The sequence below is a fragment of the Anopheles cruzii genome, chromosome X (genome assembly GCF_943734635.1).
Source record: "Anopheles cruzii chromosome X, idAnoCruzAS_RS32_06, whole genome shotgun sequence".
In the NCBI taxonomy this organism is placed as follows: Eukaryota; Metazoa; Arthropoda; class Insecta; order Diptera; family Culicidae; genus Anopheles; species Anopheles cruzii.
The window spans coordinates 7,992,750-8,009,617 of record NC_069143.1 but is presented as its reverse complement, the minus strand read 5'-3'; the positions used below and the strand labels follow the sequence as shown (position 1 = coordinate 8,009,617).

General features: G+C 52.0%; 1 protein-coding gene across 1 annotated transcript; it reads right to left on the bottom strand.

The window, feature by feature from the left end:
- Positions 1 to 270: 270 nt before the first annotated feature.
- On the bottom strand, positions 271 to 12,993 carry LOC128278881 (carbonic anhydrase-related protein 10). Its single transcript, XM_053017611.1, has 7 exons — positions 12,969 to 12,993; positions 11,450 to 11,482; positions 11,100 to 11,153; positions 1,625 to 1,761; positions 1,001 to 1,531; positions 724 to 907; positions 271 to 293 (listed from the first exon to the last, which is right to left on the bottom strand). Exons 1-7 carry the CDS (start codon positions 12,991 to 12,993, stop codon positions 271 to 273), a joined length of 987 nt encoding a protein of 328 aa, XP_052873571.1.
- Between the last annotated feature and the right edge of the window lie 3,875 nt (positions 12,994 to 16,868).

Sequence of the window (16,868 nt, the reverse complement as noted above, 5' to 3'; positions counted from 1 at the left end):
CCACGGTGACAACAACAAAAGCAAACGAGGAATACTTCGACGGGCCGGTTTCCAGGTAACCAGCCAGCCAGGTGGCTAGACCTAGAAACAGCTGATTGCTGGCGAACTACAGTCGATCCACACACACACACACACACACTCATAACGCGCGGTTACGGTCTGAACACGACTAGACTATCGCCGTCAGGTTCTTCGCCGTCCGGGTCAGGTCCGTCGCCGTCGTCGGCGTCGTAGCCGTACCCCAGTAGCTGCATCCTGCGTCGCTTTCGCTCAGTTGTGTTTCCAGCTATTAGCTGTCAGGTTGGAGAGACGAGAATGGGAAGGAAAAAAAACGATCGAACCATCAGATGAGAGCTAGGCCAGATGTTGTAGAACTGCTGCTGTAGGGTGATCCATCAAGTGCGCTCAGGATTCCGAAGAACGGGGCGTCCGCTGTTGCCAAACCAAATGTTGTCCAAGGTCAGCCAAACATTTCTCGGTAGTCAGCGACAGCGTTGACGCCGGCTCCTACTTAAAATTTTATTTTTTCAGTTTGACACTTTTGACAGCAAGTCAGAACTCTCTAGCGCGTCCCGATTTCGTAAATGTTGAAGTTTTGACCACCAAACCGGGGTTTACAATTTCCAGAATGAAGTTTGAGTCAAGTAATCGCGTCAAGTTTCCCCCGAAAACCCCCGAACACTTGTATGGAACACCGTACGAGCACGTCTGCGCGGACCTTACCTTTATAGTGAACGTCCTTGTACATAGTTGGACATATTTTACCCCCCTTTTCCTGTTTGTTTCGAAAGTCAATGTTGGTCCGCACCGGGCGGTGCAGCAGGGGCTGCGGCGGCCGGAAGTTGTTGCCGAGCGGTGCCTTCGGATGGTCCGGTCCGCCCTGCATCAGCCTCCGGAGTGCGTGGAGCTGTAGTAGTTGGAGAATCAGGTTAGACCGGTGCTCTAGACCGCGCGCCCCTGGACTACCTGGACTGGACTGGACTAGGAACCGGAAACCCACCTGCTGCTTGGTGATGTAGATCGGTTTGTTCATCACGAGCCAGGTGACGGTCTCGTGGCAGGCCGGTGCCGTCGTCGAGCCCTCGTACGTCATGTAGTGCTCGGTGTCGGGCAGCAGGTCACGCACCGAGATGCGCCGGACCGGCGACTCGTCGCCCCCGTACCGGATCCGCTCCAGCTGGTCGGTCAGCATCCGAAGCTCCGGGTTGGACAGGTCACCCAGCTGTAGCAGTATCGCGACGCCGACGATGCCCTGAGCCCGGTAGAGGGCATCGCTGAAGTTGGCGTATAGCTGCGAGTTGTAGCCGAAGATCTGGATCTCGGCCGGGAACGTGTAGCTCTCGACGCTGTGCTCCGACCCGAACTGGTCGTGCAGCCCGTAGTGGACGTGGATCTCGTGGAACCGGTACCGGTACGAGAGTGGCCCCCCGGTCAGGTTGACCGGTATCTGGGGCGTACCGTAGGCCGAAATGGTTTCATTGTCCGCGGTGAAGATGACACTGTGGCCCGTATTGGCGATGGTGCCACTGATCTAGACGGCGGCGGCGGAAGGAAGGGGAGGGAAGGTGAGATTTTTCCCCCGCTGTGTCCCCCACCCAGCGGACCGACTGCCGACTATACCTACACGGTGCTTGTCTATGTGGAGGGTGCGCAGGTTCGGGTCGAACAGGAGCCGCTGCGGTTCCAGGTTGACCGGTGACTGCCGGCGGCCCTTGTTGCACAGTGACCACTCCGGGTTGATCAGCCCCCAGAAGGCAGGTCCTGTGGGGAGTAAGAAGAGAAAGAGAGAGAGAGAGAGAGTAAGGAAACAACGAATACAACAGTAATCGCCGGGGCCGTAGGTCGCACTTGCGAATCGAAGAATTGCACCCAGAGAGCACCCCGGAAATCGAACCTGGACTCGTTCGTGAATGTTTGATAAATCGTTTAGCGGCTAGCGGCTAACCACATAACTTTACCCACCCCACCTGGCCCCTCTATCCGCCTGACCATGGGGACCACTGTCCGGACTCTTTTGTCTGGTCTAGCGCGATGGTCGAGAACGTCGAGAAGAACGTGCCCACACGTCGTTTCTGTTCGTTTCGTTGGGCACTCCGTTGGGTCCACGAGCCAAGCCAGAAAGAAATCAGCGTCCGGTCCGGAGGTGGCCCAAAGTCTGCTGACTCATGTAGGTGCACTTACGTGACCGAAGTGGGAGCGTCCTCCCGTGGCCCCCCACGCTGGTGCTGGTCAGGGTCGAATAATGAAAACTAATGTCGGTGAGTACCTCCAGGACGGCCGTGGACCATCCAGGACGGTGCGGTGCCATCTGTCAGCGTCTAGCGTCTCCAAACAAACATACACATCCATATCCCGGCGGCTGGGACGCGACACCCGGGACACAAAAGATGCTGACTTTGTGGCCCTCGGTGCCCGGGCCCGGAAAGGAAAGGTTCGTCAAGTATACGATCATTTGTCACGGATACGCCCCCTGATACGCCGCGCGCGGGAGTTCCGGATAGGGTGGCGTCGGCGTAGCGTTCCCTCCCTAACGAGATCATGATTTGGGGAAAATGGTTTGCCTCTTTTTTTGGTCGTACGCTACGCTACGCTTGTTCGGTTGGGCTTGGGGGCGTGCAGCACAGTGGTCTCTGCCAAGTGAGCTAACAAGCTAACAAAACATCAGCGGACAGCAAAGACCAGCCCCCCTTCCCCCGGAAAACGAGAGAGGGAGGCCCCGAAAGTGGTCCTCGAGGCGAACTTGAGAACAATTCTTGGGAATCGGGAACCAGGCGGGCCGCCCCTTTGGCCCTGTGGCCTGTGGGCTAGTTGATTGGGATAATGGCATTATTTAGTCGCCCGGTCGCCCCGGCCCCGTTTCCCAGTATTACCTGACTCCACCGTCCGCCCTACACTCCGCGATCATGGTCATGGTCTGTGTCCCAGACCAGAGCCCACCGCAGACCCCCCCGGGGGGCCCGAGCAAAACCTTAAACTCCATTCCACGTGGACGCGGGGGCGGCCACACGTGTGCTCTTGCTCAAAACTGTTGGTGGTGGTCTTGGAACCGAAAAAAAAAATGTTGATATACCCACCATACCCCACCTCCAGGACGACTCGGTGCACGGATTGTCGGACACGGACTTCTGCCCATTTCGGGGCAGGAGCAACTTTTGTTTGCACCCCCCCTCCCCCCAGGTTTCGACTACTCCACTCCTTTCTTTTTCCTGTTCTTTCTGTTCTTCCGTTTTCTGCTTTTTTCTTGTGTGCGAACTCGCTGTTTGTTGGGAGGTTCCAGAAATTGAATCGACACACTCACAGCACGGAATGGAACTTTTTGTTCCGGGCTTACCGGGCTCTGTTTTCATCTTGCTGTGCTTTTGTTTTGGTTCTCTGGTTTCATGGTCTCGGGTTCTTCTTGTTCCGGAGGCCGTGTGCTGCCGGTGTGGCGTCGGTTGATTAAGTAATTGACTTTCGCCAATGGGAATCCGGGGGTGCCGGGGCGTGACCGACGACGGGTGACGGTCGTGTCGTGAGTCAAACGTGCACCTTTGGCACCTCCTAATGAAATCTTCGCCGAACGTTGAAGCGCTGAATCACCAAGAACTGGACCATCACAGTACCCGGCTTGTACTCGAAACATTTCATTACAATTAGGCACACGGGCAACAGTGAAAAGTTTCATCGCCCTCTCGCTCAGACCGTAAGTGACCAACGGCGGTAAATAACGGGTAATTCTTCGCTGTCACGTCAGTTACGTCACGCCACCACAGCTTACTCTTGGTGATCCCGGCTCTGGGCGCACCAGGGATTCACTCGTTTGACGCGCCCTATTAATTCCAATTACTCAGCTCAGCTACTGATACGGTCGCCCGTTCGATAACAGTTCGATTAGCCCGAGCCTGATTGTGGCCGAGCCAATTAATTTCGTCCGTTTTTGGGGAGGCAAGAACTGGACTGAAAGAACTGCTTAACTGCTCGGCTGAACAGTGTCTGTACTGTGCCGTTCCCACAGACTCCTGGAATGACTCCTGGAAATCACTCCCAAAACCTGGAACTGTCACCAACATGAACCGGGTACAATCTACATCTGGGCTGTGGGAGTGTTTCTGGGAGCAAAAAGTCCCTAGTCCCTATTTGAAACGCTACCTCCAGATCCAGACCAGACACCGCACGTGGGGTGGGTTGCCTTCGTTTGCCGCTCCTAATTACTCGCACCGGCTAATGAAAACCCTCCCCAAAAAAAAAAAAACCCGGATGTTCTGTTCTAGAGAATCCGCGTTCGAATTCTTGACCGGGACCTCGCGACCGGGTTCTTGTGGAATGTGCAGCCGTGATGAGCTGGGCGCCGGCTGAAGCGCGATGCATAATTAGCCCCCGCGCGGAACCCCCTCCTGGACCCCACGGGCCTCCCCCACGGGAGCTTCCGCAGGCTTCGGCGATTGATGGATTGCGGATCCGATCGGGTCCAACTCATTTTATTAGCGCTAGCGCTTCGTGCCCTCGCTCCACACCACACCAGCCATCCTGCCGATGCCGATTCCTCAAAGTGGAATGCAACACACCCACTCACACACAAACAAGCGCTAAGGACCTGCGAAGTGGTCCGGACCGGACATCAGACACCCGAGAGAGCCGCGGCGCTCGCCGGCAAAAGAAAAAGCAAATTAGGGCGGGGCCGGGGTGGGGATTGTGGAGCGTGGGGGTGGAGAAGCCCCACTACCCGCCCCTACCATCGCTCCTCCCCGTGGGGTCGCTCGGCATCAAAATGATTGAAATGCAAATTTTACGGCCAAAATGGCGCCCGCCAGGCTCTTCCGGGGGTGCCGGGTCGCGGAAGTGCCGTGTTTTTACCGTGACCGTGAGGGCATGGAGATTGTATACCTTCCTTCCCTCGCACCCTCTTCCCCCGCTTCCCCCCTTCCAACCGACATAAATAAGGAACGGGAGCCGGCCGGGAGCGGGCCGGGAGCGAGCGTTTAATAAAAGATAATGTGCAATTTCTGCTTTGCCAGGGTTCCGTCGGTCGGGCGGGCGGGGCGCGAGCCAAGATCCGGATGTGGTGATTAAGACGATTGCCGCGTCGAAGGGCGGTTTTTCCGCTGCATACACCGGCCCGGGTGGGGGGGAGTATTTTTATTGACCCGATTGGTTTTTATTATTTTTCCGGGGCTCTCGTCGGGAGTTGCGTTTTTTTCTTACGCTTTTGCTTTTGTTTGGCAGCGCTTTTGTGAGGTGCGCCCGACGGACGGACGGACGGACGCGAAATTGATTCCTCGTGAGTACCTGGTGGAGGAGGGGGGAGCAAGTGTCGCGCGACCCCGGGCAGGCCTCCTAAAAACCGTTCAAGTTCGGCCCGAAATTCGCCGCCCCGCGATCTGCGTTGGGTCGCCATTAAATTGAGAGCTGCCGGAAGGGAAAAGCCCGGAAACGGATCACCCGACCCCGACCAGGCTTGAAAGGGAAGAGTCCTTGAAGGGAAACAGAGAGCGAGAGAAACCCCCCCAGCCAGCCAGCCACTTAAATCGATCTGGACCACTACTAGCGCGCGCGGGGTCGACCGGGAAACTGGGAGGATTAAAAGGAAATGCCAAAGGTTGTGAGCCCGGCAACCGGCGAAAGTCAAACTACTTGTCAGGCCGGTTCAGCCCGCCCGCCGGAACCGCGCTTTATTTTTCTAATTTCGTTCGATTTCGTTCGTGTGTGGGTTCAGTTTCCGGCTGCTGCCGGTTCATTTTTTTTCCTTTTGGTCGCGGACTTTAAGCGCTCGTGCTATTAATTTGAAATTTTACGCCCGCTGCCAGGCAACATCCTGCGTTACCGGTTCCGGCTCGGCAAATCGGAAAGGCGGCTTTTAATGAGCGTAGCTTTCGATTCGAGGTGTGTGTTGGAAACAAATGGCAACAGACCCACGCACCGCACGCCATCGGAATGGAATGTCGGAACCAAACCGTCGGTGTTCCGTCGTCGTCGTCGTCGTCGACCGTCGGCAGCTGCAGTTAATCTGCAGCGGCACGGAACAAAACGCAAGTGCAAGGTGGAACACCTCGCGGCGGTCGGTCTATCCCGGTCTGTCCAAAAACTTGAGATTCGGACTGTTCAAAAGATGGCTCTAGCTGTAAATTTGGACCTCCTAGTTTTGCTTTTTTGGCAACATTACCTTGTTTTCGCATCAGGTAAATGATTGCAGCTTGAAAAAGAAATTGCGTTTGCAACCGATCCTTGAAAGACCATGACCTTTGAGACCTTTGAATCTTAGACCATGTCAACTTTTGTGCCTGAAAATGGCGTTTTGCCGGAAATAATTATTTTTCTGCTACAGAATTGCATCAAATGATTGGCTTGTTTTTGGAAGATCGCAGTACGAACTTAACGAACAAAGAGTGTCGGAGGATCTAATAAAAAGGACTTCTGATGGGACAGAAAGGTGTGGTGCATCACAATTTGGACAACAACAAATAATCAATTTTTAACCCACGCATTGATCGAAAAATGAAAAAAAAAGCCGTGTCTTCTGGTTCTCCATGGAGCACCTGGCGCCTCCATGCCCTGGCGCCTCCATTACATACAAAGTAAAACTGGTTCAGGATACAATCAAATCATTTGGATGGGTGCTGCTATTTCTGCGGCCCCCCCTCGCCCCTCACTGGATTCACCAGACTTGGCTCTTTCCGAATACCATTAATTTTCATCGATGGGACTCGTATTGGCTGAGCAGTATTTCGTTTCCTACGAGGATGTCGAAATTGGAGGACTAATTGGTTTGCTTCGGCGAAGGCGAAGAATTCTTTCGTCTGGGAATCCACGATTAGCAGCGAGATAGGAGAAATGTATATCTAGCGATGGCACATACGTTTAACAACAACAAAAAAATGGTTCGTTTCAATGTAATAAACATTTGATTTCTTTGAAAAAAGTTCTCATCTCCCTGGAAGACCTGATATGCAGTGTAAAAATAAATAATATAGTTTGACAGAAGCATGATAGGGGCGGGCTCCAAAAATGAGCCATAAGACCGGCGTGCCGGATTGTGGTGATGCATTGGTCGACGTGTGGCCATCAACTCCGCCTGTAAAAACGCAACGTTACAGAAAGCAACAGAAAATATCATGATTTCTGGTGCGCAGGCCACTAATACCACCAAGAGTGTTTCACATTTGAAAGCAACACCAAACAAACAGCGTCAACACTTAGCGACAACGCACCTGGTGGCGGCTGGAAAGTAACTCAGGTCTCGGGGTTTGAACTGCCATTCGGTCCCAAAGGCTGCCATTTCGGATGTGCGGCTGCGAAAGGATTGAACCGAGCACGAAGGTCGGGTGAATGGGCCCATGGGTCGAAAGAGTTTCCAAGAAAGTGAGTGCGAGAAAGAGAGATGGAGAAAGAAAGACACAGTTTCCCGGTCGCGAGCCAGCCGTGAACGTGAACGTGAGCCTTTTCCAATTATTAATTATGCCCGGCACTGCTTCTCGGGAAGGAGGGTGGGAAGGGCGGCTGTTGGTGGTAAGAAAGAGTGGGAAGGGGGTTAAACTATTTCCACTTCACGCAACTCCCGTGCGTGCGGCAGAAGCGAAAAAAATCCGAGAGGGCCGGTAAGAAAAACGGTCCATTTCCGGTTCCGGCGGTGCGCGCGTCCGGAACGGTCGGAAACAAATTGGACGGACGGAGGCGGGCGGAGGCGGAAACCGGAAGCGGAAATGTGGAAAGGTTCGTGACACTTTGGGCCTCTTCGACGGCTCTATCGGCTGCTCTTCGGTGCTGAAAATTAATCACTGTCGACCCGTCACCGCATTTCTGAGGGTTTGCTTTTCACGCCATTGTTCCGTGGCCAGGGCGGGGATAATATCCCCGGGGGTTGGGTGGGTTGGGTTGGTTATAAGCACCGTAATCGCATATGTTCCGCTTGAAGTTCTACAATTTTATCGCCCCACGCCCGACTCCGACGAGCGTTTTGGAGATGTTTATTAATAAACAAAACAATAGACGCCGGTGGCTAAGCGGGCCAAAGAAACGAACAAAAAAAAAAAACGGGTACCGGGGTATACAAACAGCAGCCGGCCAGCATCCGGCACCCGCGGCGAGAAGGGAAACGAAACAGTCTCACCATCAATTTAACAACCAGCAAAACACCCATCATCGTAATTGGCGCCATCCCCCCCCCCGGAGTTCACGAGCGTTTCGCACCATTTTCCATCCTGTGCGAGGTGGCGGGGCGGCGGATGGTATGGGCGGAGCTTATCATAATTTTATGCTCGACTGAGCTCGCTCGGGTCGCTGGATCCTGGAGAGCATAAAAACAGCACCCATCAAAGCGTAGAGAATGTGGAAAATTCTCATTCAATTTAATTCCACCTTCTGTGGGCTGGGCTGGGTGTTGCATAGTAATGACAGTAGGAAACGAACAACAACAGAAACGAGAAGAAGAAGAAGAAAAGGAAGAGCAAGAATAACAGGTACAACTCAAGAATGCTGCTGCCACAACATAACGGGCGAACATTCGCCACCGATTTCGATCATCATCGCCAGCTTACGAGTAGACCACAAAATGGGTTCGCCAGCCAGCCAGCCCCGAACATCACTCAGTCCGGCGTCCGGAATCTGTTCTTCAGTTGATTATGTTTATGCTCACTAATGCTCACTTCATTTACGCCTCCCCACGCCAGTCCCGAGCGAGGTGCAGTCCTTTTTTACGTTTTTTCTCTTCATTTTCCGGTGAAGGGTGCTCCTAGCGGTGTGATTCCGTTTCCCATTCCTCTCTTTCTTTCTCTCTCTCTCTCTCTCACACACACATACATGTTCGATGGGTCACTAAGTGGTGATAGTAAGGATAGATAGAAGAGTAAGGATACTGGTTTTGTGTAACTTGCGTAACGTAAAAATTGCGGTTTGGTGTAAAATCTCACGCAATGTGATGTATTCTGAGGCTATAAGCTGTAGTTCTTCTTCGTCTAAGCCTTCTTCGTTTTGGGAAATAAGTGCCCTGGATTGAGTGTTACATTATGGTCTGGGGACGCATTTCTGCACATGGAACTGGGAAGTTCAAGTCTTCAAGGTCGTGTGGACTCGATAATTTACTTGAACCTGATGGAAGAAGTCATTGTACCTATAGGAATCTCTGGTCCACAATAACACCAGAGGATCTTGGGAAGTACTGCTTGACCGTAGTAACACACCGTTTGGTATACCTACTGTCTAATGCAAGATTCTGTACCTATACGCCTTGAAGCCTTTTTGGAATTACTGTTTTTAGTCCACCACTTGGACCCACTTTGTCAGAACCATGTCCATCAAGAATAATTTCCCCGAATGGCTCTGAAATTGTCCAGAGATTCGAATTTATGATCCAGCTAAGACTACGTCTTTTGTTTTCTGGAAGCAAATGTCCACTGCTAAAGCCAACTGCTGCAAGCGAGTGATACCGAACGAGTTTTAAAAAATCAAACCCCTGGAGTTTGTCTGTCCGAGACGCGCCCCTGTTGTCTGGTGCTCCGCGTCGACTGACTAATCGCTTTGAAAGCTTCGAACGGAAGTTCGCACGATTTGCAATGACAAAGATCGACCTGAGAGCCCAGCTCCTCGCACCTTGTCGCACCCGACAAGGCCCTTCTCCTACTTCTGGACCCCCGAATCTCTGGACTCTGGACGTGGATGCGTTCAATGCTACTTCGTTGCAGGGGCTCCCACGATACGTATAACAGCAGGAGTTTCTCATTCTTGACTTCGACGGAGGTACTCTACTAAATTGCGACAGTCCTGGCCGTTAAATGTTATGTGCCGTAGATTTCATCACGTGTATAAAATGATGCTGCCACTCAGCTTAGTGAGCCAGCCATTTTTATCAAAACCATTTTGTTACCTACCTATTCTTATTCGGTTAGAAAAGATTACATATGGAACTTCAAAGCATCTAATGGTAAGCTTGTAGAACCCCTTAAACTTTACCACTCATTGACTCACACTCACAGACGAGGCCGCTCCAAACTGACACCGGAAGCTTGCTCGTCGGCCGGTAAACGTTCGCCATTTGCCGCCGGCGGCCGCCGGTTTCTTAATTTAAAATTCATTACCTCCATGATGCTCCACGGAATTCGAAGTCAGACGTTCGACACGGGAACGGTCACGGCCAATAAGTGGCGGGGTTTTTCTATTTGTTTTTTTTTGTGTTTCGTATGTGCTGCTGCATGTGTGTGTGCGTGGGCGTTCTAGCCGAAAATAGGGCCCAGGGGTTCCGTTTATGGCCGACCCGGCTGCTTCGGTTCGTTTCGAGGTTCATTTTTTACATCTAATTTTCACAGCTTTAGGGCCTTTAGTGTGTGACGTGTGTGTTTATGCCGCACACACACACAAACACACACACAGGTCCGTGAACTTCGTTTGACGGCCGCCATTCCAAACGAACGAACCCGGTCGGTCGGTCGGCTGGCCGCCTGGATTCACCTGATCCTCGGACCGCGGACGTGAATCCGCATCGGACCGGGCAGGAGTAGGGGTTAGGGGGGGGGGGGGGGGGGTAGAGAAATGGTGAACGCACCTCCACACCTTCCAAGCCTCACAGCCAAGCTGAGCATCTAAGCTTAGGATGAGGACATAAAACGGACCGCAAAAGGCGCTGAGCTCATCCTATTCATTATTAAAATTAATTGTGAGAAAACAATCAGATGCTCGACCCGACTCCCCCAGATGACCCGGCCAGCATCCTGTGGGTGTGTGTGTGTGTGTGTGTCAATGCCACCCAACTCCCAAGCGAGTTGGGTAAATGCTTCCAACCCACCAGAAGGGTAAATCATCTACCAACCTCCTTTAGTATGGGAAACGGATAGAACAAGAGAGAGAGAGAGAGAGAGAAAGCGATAGACAGAGAGAGAGAGAGAGAGAGAAACGTGGAGGAGTTCGTCCTTTTTGGGCGCGTTTCGTTCGCGCAATTTTCCACGCGATTTTTCCCACCAAACAAACCCGAGGGCGCCGGGGTCGGCTCGGCCACCGGTGAACATCTGTCAACGGGGAACCTTTGGGTCACCCTGCCACCCCTTCAACCAGCCCCCCCCCCCCCCTTCACCCCACACCCACCTAGCTACTGGCGTGGGAAATGGAACAGGTGAGCGAGAACCGAGGCTACTTACCGGAAATGCCATCGTACGTCCACCACTCTTCCCAGCTGACCGTCGTTATTGCTGTGCAAAAGAGAGAAAGAGAGAGAGATAGTGAGAAAGTGAGAAAGTGAGAGAAAGTGAGAGTGAAAGAGATAGATAAAATGAGAGTAGCGAACAGAAGTCACCGGTGGGTGAGCCCGGTGGGTGGGTCGAGCGCGACCGGACGTTTCCCGTCTTTGGGTCTCTTGAAGTCTTTCATTACGCGGCAACGCGCGACACGATACGGTCGGAGGCCAGCCAGCCAGCCAGCCAGGCCCCGGGACAGGATTCGTGTCCTCCGAGATCCGATCGAAAAAGGGCCGAAGGACCGCAAGAAGGCCGAAGACGAAGCATCAACAATCGCTTTGCGGTGGCTTTGCCGTCCCGTATTCGGAGTAAGGATGGGGAAAGGTCGTGAGTATGGGAGGGGGGAGGTTGGGGAGAGGGAGGTCCTAGAGTGGTTTGCTCGAGGCGCGTGTGTGTGTGTGTGTGTGTGTGTGTGTGACCACAAGGTACCACCGTACACCGTTGATTGATGGTTTCGGTTTCCTTCGAAATCGCCCGAGGTCCTTGCCCCGAGGGGGAGAGGTCCTCAAGCCTTCCGCCAGTTGTTGTAGTTTGTTGTTATTTCTTCCCCCACCCCCAGTGCAGTTTTTTTTGGTGTGTGTGTGTTGGGCGACTTTTGGATGTTTTGCAATGTTTGCGATGTTGGGGGGGGGGGCGTCGAAATGTCCTGGGACCGAGTGTGGCAGAGAGCGAGGCCCAGTGGGGTCGAGGTAATTATTCAGCCACCCGCAAGGTTCTTTGACAGTTGAGACTGCGCACCCCCACCTCCACCCCCAATGTTAATCTCCCATTGGAAATTTAAAGCAAGTAAAAAGTTTCCCCACAAAGTAGCCCTTCGAAACTCGGACCACGCCGAAAACGCCGCGATGGGGGTGTGGGAGGGAGGTAGGGGGCAGAGTTGCGCTTGACGGGACGTTGATCGACATCTTGTTGATCGAAGTGGCCGGGGCTTTCCCAAGTTTCCCAAGCCCATCAAAAGTTGGCCGGGATTCAAAAAACCGGGCACCGTCCGTCAACTGCCGTCAGGTTTAATACCAGGTGGGGTGCGGGGGGCTGGTAGCCGGACCAATAGAGGGGGGGGGGGGGGGGGCTATCAGAGGAGGTACACGTTACCTGCCAACCCCGCCCGCCACGGTACTAAATTCTTTTCGTTTCTTGACTCTGTGGACCATACTTCACATTTCTTCCTTTGAATATTTTAGGTTTCGCGTGGCTGTGTGTATGTGTGTGTGTGTGCTGCTCCGTCCGATAGCCTCATGATGTCGTCATGATTCGCCGTGTGCAACAAACTAATCGGTCATAAACGCGAGCGAGTGCACTTTATTGCCTTGCTACTTCCGGCTACTTCCAAACAGGGCACCAACAAAGTCGCTACGTCGTCAATCGGTTCTTTCCCGTTCGCAACGCAGCTAGCCCTCGGCTGGTGGCGATTCCATAGATGGCGAAATATATTAGATGATTTAATTTTCATACTTTGTCATATACTTCTAACTGTTATCATTGAAACAGCTCCAACTTGATGACGCAAGTTCGAAGGTCAACTCATTTAATTACTTCCGGCAACTACAACCACGTCATCCCAGGCAGCTCGTCCAGCCAGATCAATCTGAGTATCTTCCTCTTGGGCGGATCTTGGACGGGTCTATGTCATCAGCATTGGCCTGGAGGGTCTTGGAAGAACTTGAAGTAGACGATCCCTGAGCTCTCCACTCCAAAGTCCCGGATGGCCGTCTAATCTAGACTAGTCCGTTCCATTAGCGAAGGTCCATTGGAGAGCTTGGCATCCAGCTTTACCTGGCTTGTGTAGGTGGATGGACATGGTTCAGGGTCTTGGTCCAAGGTCATTCGCACCAGTCTTGTAACTAGTCAGTTCTTCAAACGTCGGATAGCCCTTCGGGTCTTTTCGATGCTCGGAGAGTTCGTGGTTCGTCAAAAAACCTGTCAAAATGTCCCAAGTCCCAATTCTTTAACGGTTTTATCTTCACTAGGTCCGACCAGTATTTGGTTGCCCAATAAGCGTAAGTTGCTAAGATCGGGGGCCCGGCTAACGTGAAGTGGGCTTTTAATGGGATAAGCCTTGAGCTAGGAACTCGTGTTTGGTGCACCGTTTGCAATGCCCAGCCAGTGTCTGTGAGAGTCGGGAGTGTGACCAGGCGATACGATACGGGCCAACTATTTGAACCATTTCCATAGTCATCTCCGGCCACGTGGAAGTGGCGGTCACCAGCCAGTGCCCCCGGTGCCACCGCGGTGGGGTTAGAGCAGTTAGACCAAACAATACGGATCAACCAAAAGGACCTTCGACCTTCGTTCGGTGGTGCGCTTGCAGGTGTTTTGGAAGCCATTCCGCAGCCGGTCACAGTTTGTTTGTTTATTGTTGCAGGATGGGCAACGTGTCTCCACTGGGCACGGTGTGTGTGTGTGTGTGAGGGGCTGGGGGAGGGGGGTGGCATTGTGTGCATTGGTGGCTAAGGATAAGTGGGCAATGTGTGCAGCATTCCAGCAATCCCGGGGCTTCTTGCCGAGCCGAGAGCACGCTCTTGTGGCTAATGCGAATGCGGCAGCGTGATTAGTGAAGCGGTTGCGGGATGGAGGAGCTAAGCAGCGTACCCTCCTTTCCCTCAAACTCCCCGCCAGAAGGGGTAAAAAGCTGCACACATCCCAACCCACGATAATAACACACATTCCCCGTGAGTAACGGGAAGAAAAACTGGAGACTAGACTGTGTGTGTATGTGTGTGTGTGTGTGTGTGTGTGTGTGTGGTGGGTGAGGGGTGGGGGGGAGTGTTGGGTGCAGCTCCTGGTTTGGTGCGGTGGTCCGACCAACGGGGCTCCCAGTTCGAGCACCACAGGTGGGAGTCTTCCAGGAGTCCGTTGGTCAGTATGGCATCGGAAGGTACAGCAGGCCACAGGTAAAGAAATGTGTATAATCCGTTGGGTTGGGTTGATGTTATTGCGTACGTGTATATAGAAATATATACATACAAACATATATAATATATATATATTTATAAATTGGGTCGGGGAAAACTAAATTCATTAGTTTTCACTTTGATTTTGAAACTTTATTTACGATAAAGTTTCATTTAAAGTTTAAAACAACTTTCAACGAAGCTCCTGGAATTTTAGGCGAGTCACTCATAGACGTGTGTGGCATTGCGTTGTCCTGATGGAACACAACACCTCTTCTGTTGGTCAATTTCGGCCGTTTCTGGCGTCAGTCGCTTCAGCTTCAAACGGTCATCAGTTGTTGACAGTAGAGATCTGAATTTAGTGTTTGGCCACACGGAAGCAACTCTTAATAAATGATACCTTTCAAGTCCCACCATATACCCACACTTCCCAGTAACTTCTTGGTCGATGAACCTTCCTAGCTTCTTTCTTAATCCAGCTTTGGACAAGTGAAGTCTAAGCTTGAAATCGAACATAAACTTGAAACTGTACGATCGATGGTGATCACTACCGAGTCATCTACGGAGAAAATGAGGGATTTCTTTTTAGCCAACCTAACACTATATAGAAGTCTATAAGGCTTCGTCTTAGGCAAAAGATACAAGGGGCTGTGTAAGGGAAATGGGGAATAATTCCACCAGCTACCCATCTGCTCCAATGTTTTGGTGCGCTGGAGCTCGGGCGATGTCTGGTAAAGGGGTGTGTTGGTAGGAGCTTCGGTTAAGAGGCGATTTCCAGCCCCGTGGGGTGGGGGGGTTGAGTTTCACCTCCTAATGCACCACGCTTCGGCACGTGCCTGTCCCGTCGTCCTTCTGGTCCTGTGCCCGGCGTACCTTCGGTGGATCCGGCGCCAACACTCGGGTCTCGCCATAAAATGGTTCAATAACGATTCTGGGCATGGGGTGCTGGGTGTGGGAGGGGAGGGGGGGATGGGGGAGGGGGATAGAGGACTGTTAAGGTGGTACCGAATGGCAATTGCTTTTGCCGGCCGCTGAGGCTCGGCTGAGAATTCGATTAAATTGCCACTGTGTGTACTGGCCTGCCCTCGGGGCTCGGCGGGCCGGTGGAGGTTTGGTTGGTTGGGATGGGAGGGGTGATGGGGGTTGGGAGCGCGGATTCTTCCAATGATACGTCCACTTTGCCAACCACCCCCCTTCCCCCGTCAAGGCCGATTCGTTCATTGGGCTTTCAATTACCATCCCATCGTTGCACCCAACTGACACACACACTGGCGGGCCGAGACTTTAAGGCTAGTCCACCGATATGACCACAACATGTGACATGTTGGAAGCCACTTTGGTGTTGAATTTAGCGTACACTTTGGTGCACAATTCTGGACAGGCAATTGTAGTAGGACGGTTGGAGGACGCATTAAACATGAATTCTCGAAAGAAGTAGCGAATGTTTTAAAGCACCAAAAATTGGATTACCTCAGACACAAATGCTGAGACGTCCCCGGGCTTTGTGGCACCAGGAATGTCTATTCTTCGTTTCCATGCAATAACTTAACATCGTTCACATTTAATCGCCCACCATTTAAGAGTCCAATACCAAGGCAGACCAATGCAGACTAGAGAAGTATGGTGTGGGAAGATTACTTGACTTTCTCTTGCGTTCTGCCACACTCCAGTGAACTAACTACTAAACCCAGGACCCTTTGGAGGAAGAGGTTTGTTTCAGTGGTGCGCTGTTCGATAGCTATAATGTTGCCGCGTGCATTGCCGCGTATTTTCCCCATACACATAAATCATGGCGCCCCAGGTCTAAGTGCCCAAGAGAGAGGTGCATGCATGGTAGTCTCGGATCGGAACCCAACTCGGATTACTGTTCTGGTGTTCGCGGAGATTCGGTGGTACATTCACAAGGGTTGCTTAAGTCGACACCAAGACCAATTGTGACTCTGTGACTGTTTGTGTCACCTTGCGTACCCTTCGAGGGCTGGTTCCCAAATGATTGGCGCTACTTTTGGCGGCCTGGCGACCAAGCAACCGTTCCGACGACGCTTTGAATGGATCACGTAGCGCTCTGGATGTTTGCGATTTGGATACACAGTTTACAGTAGTTTCGTTTTGTTTAGTAACGGTGACTACAATCCACAACAGAGATGGTCCTGGAGCGCTACTCAAAATTGGTAGAACTCGAGGAAATTTCTGCGTGCTTATTTTTGCTTCTTTTCTGGAACTGAGCTTCGGTATCCTATGCCTACGCCTATGCCTGTTTATGCCTACAAAGTTCTGTTAGTTTTTATTAATCTTTGTATAGTCTATTTGGAATAGATTTTTGTGGGCACAGAACAATATTTTTAAATCATGGTAAACGCCGTGCTAAGCTTGTTTGTAAAGGCCATTAATCATAGTAGCACATAACGTAGCCTTATCATCAATGTTCCCCGTTTTCACAAGCCAACCGCTAGTCAATATATTTAATTAGGTTGTTCAATTTCACCATATCCACTTTAGGAGGCTTACCGCTTTGATAGGTTTACGGACAGGACCTGTACGTCAGGTAAACCTACCAACCTATCGTACACATCCATAACTTTACTTCACATTTCACATCCGTTTTTGCGCGATTGGTAAGTGTCGTAAATTGGTTGACCCCGACTGAACGCATTTTCATCGGCCTAGCTGCCGTTGATGCCCACGATACGTGGGCAATACTAATCTGATCGTGTCAAACGAAAGCTCAGTCGCAACGAGACAAGCGTGGGTTACATTTTTTAAACAGATATGTATAGTTGCA

Excerpts from the sequence above, each read along its gene's own strand:
- LOC128278881 (XM_053017611.1), bottom strand. The coding sequence starts at position 12,993 with ATGTCCATCCACCTACACAAGCCAG. Across the intron at positions 908-1,000 it reads TCTACATCACCAAGCAGCAG|CTCCACGCACTCCGGAGGCT; the intron begins GTGGGTTTCCGG and ends CAACTACTACAG. Across the intron at positions 294-723 it reads CAAGGACGTTCACTATAAAG|CTAATAGCTGGAAACACAAC; the intron begins GTAAGGTCCGCG and ends CCAACCTGACAG.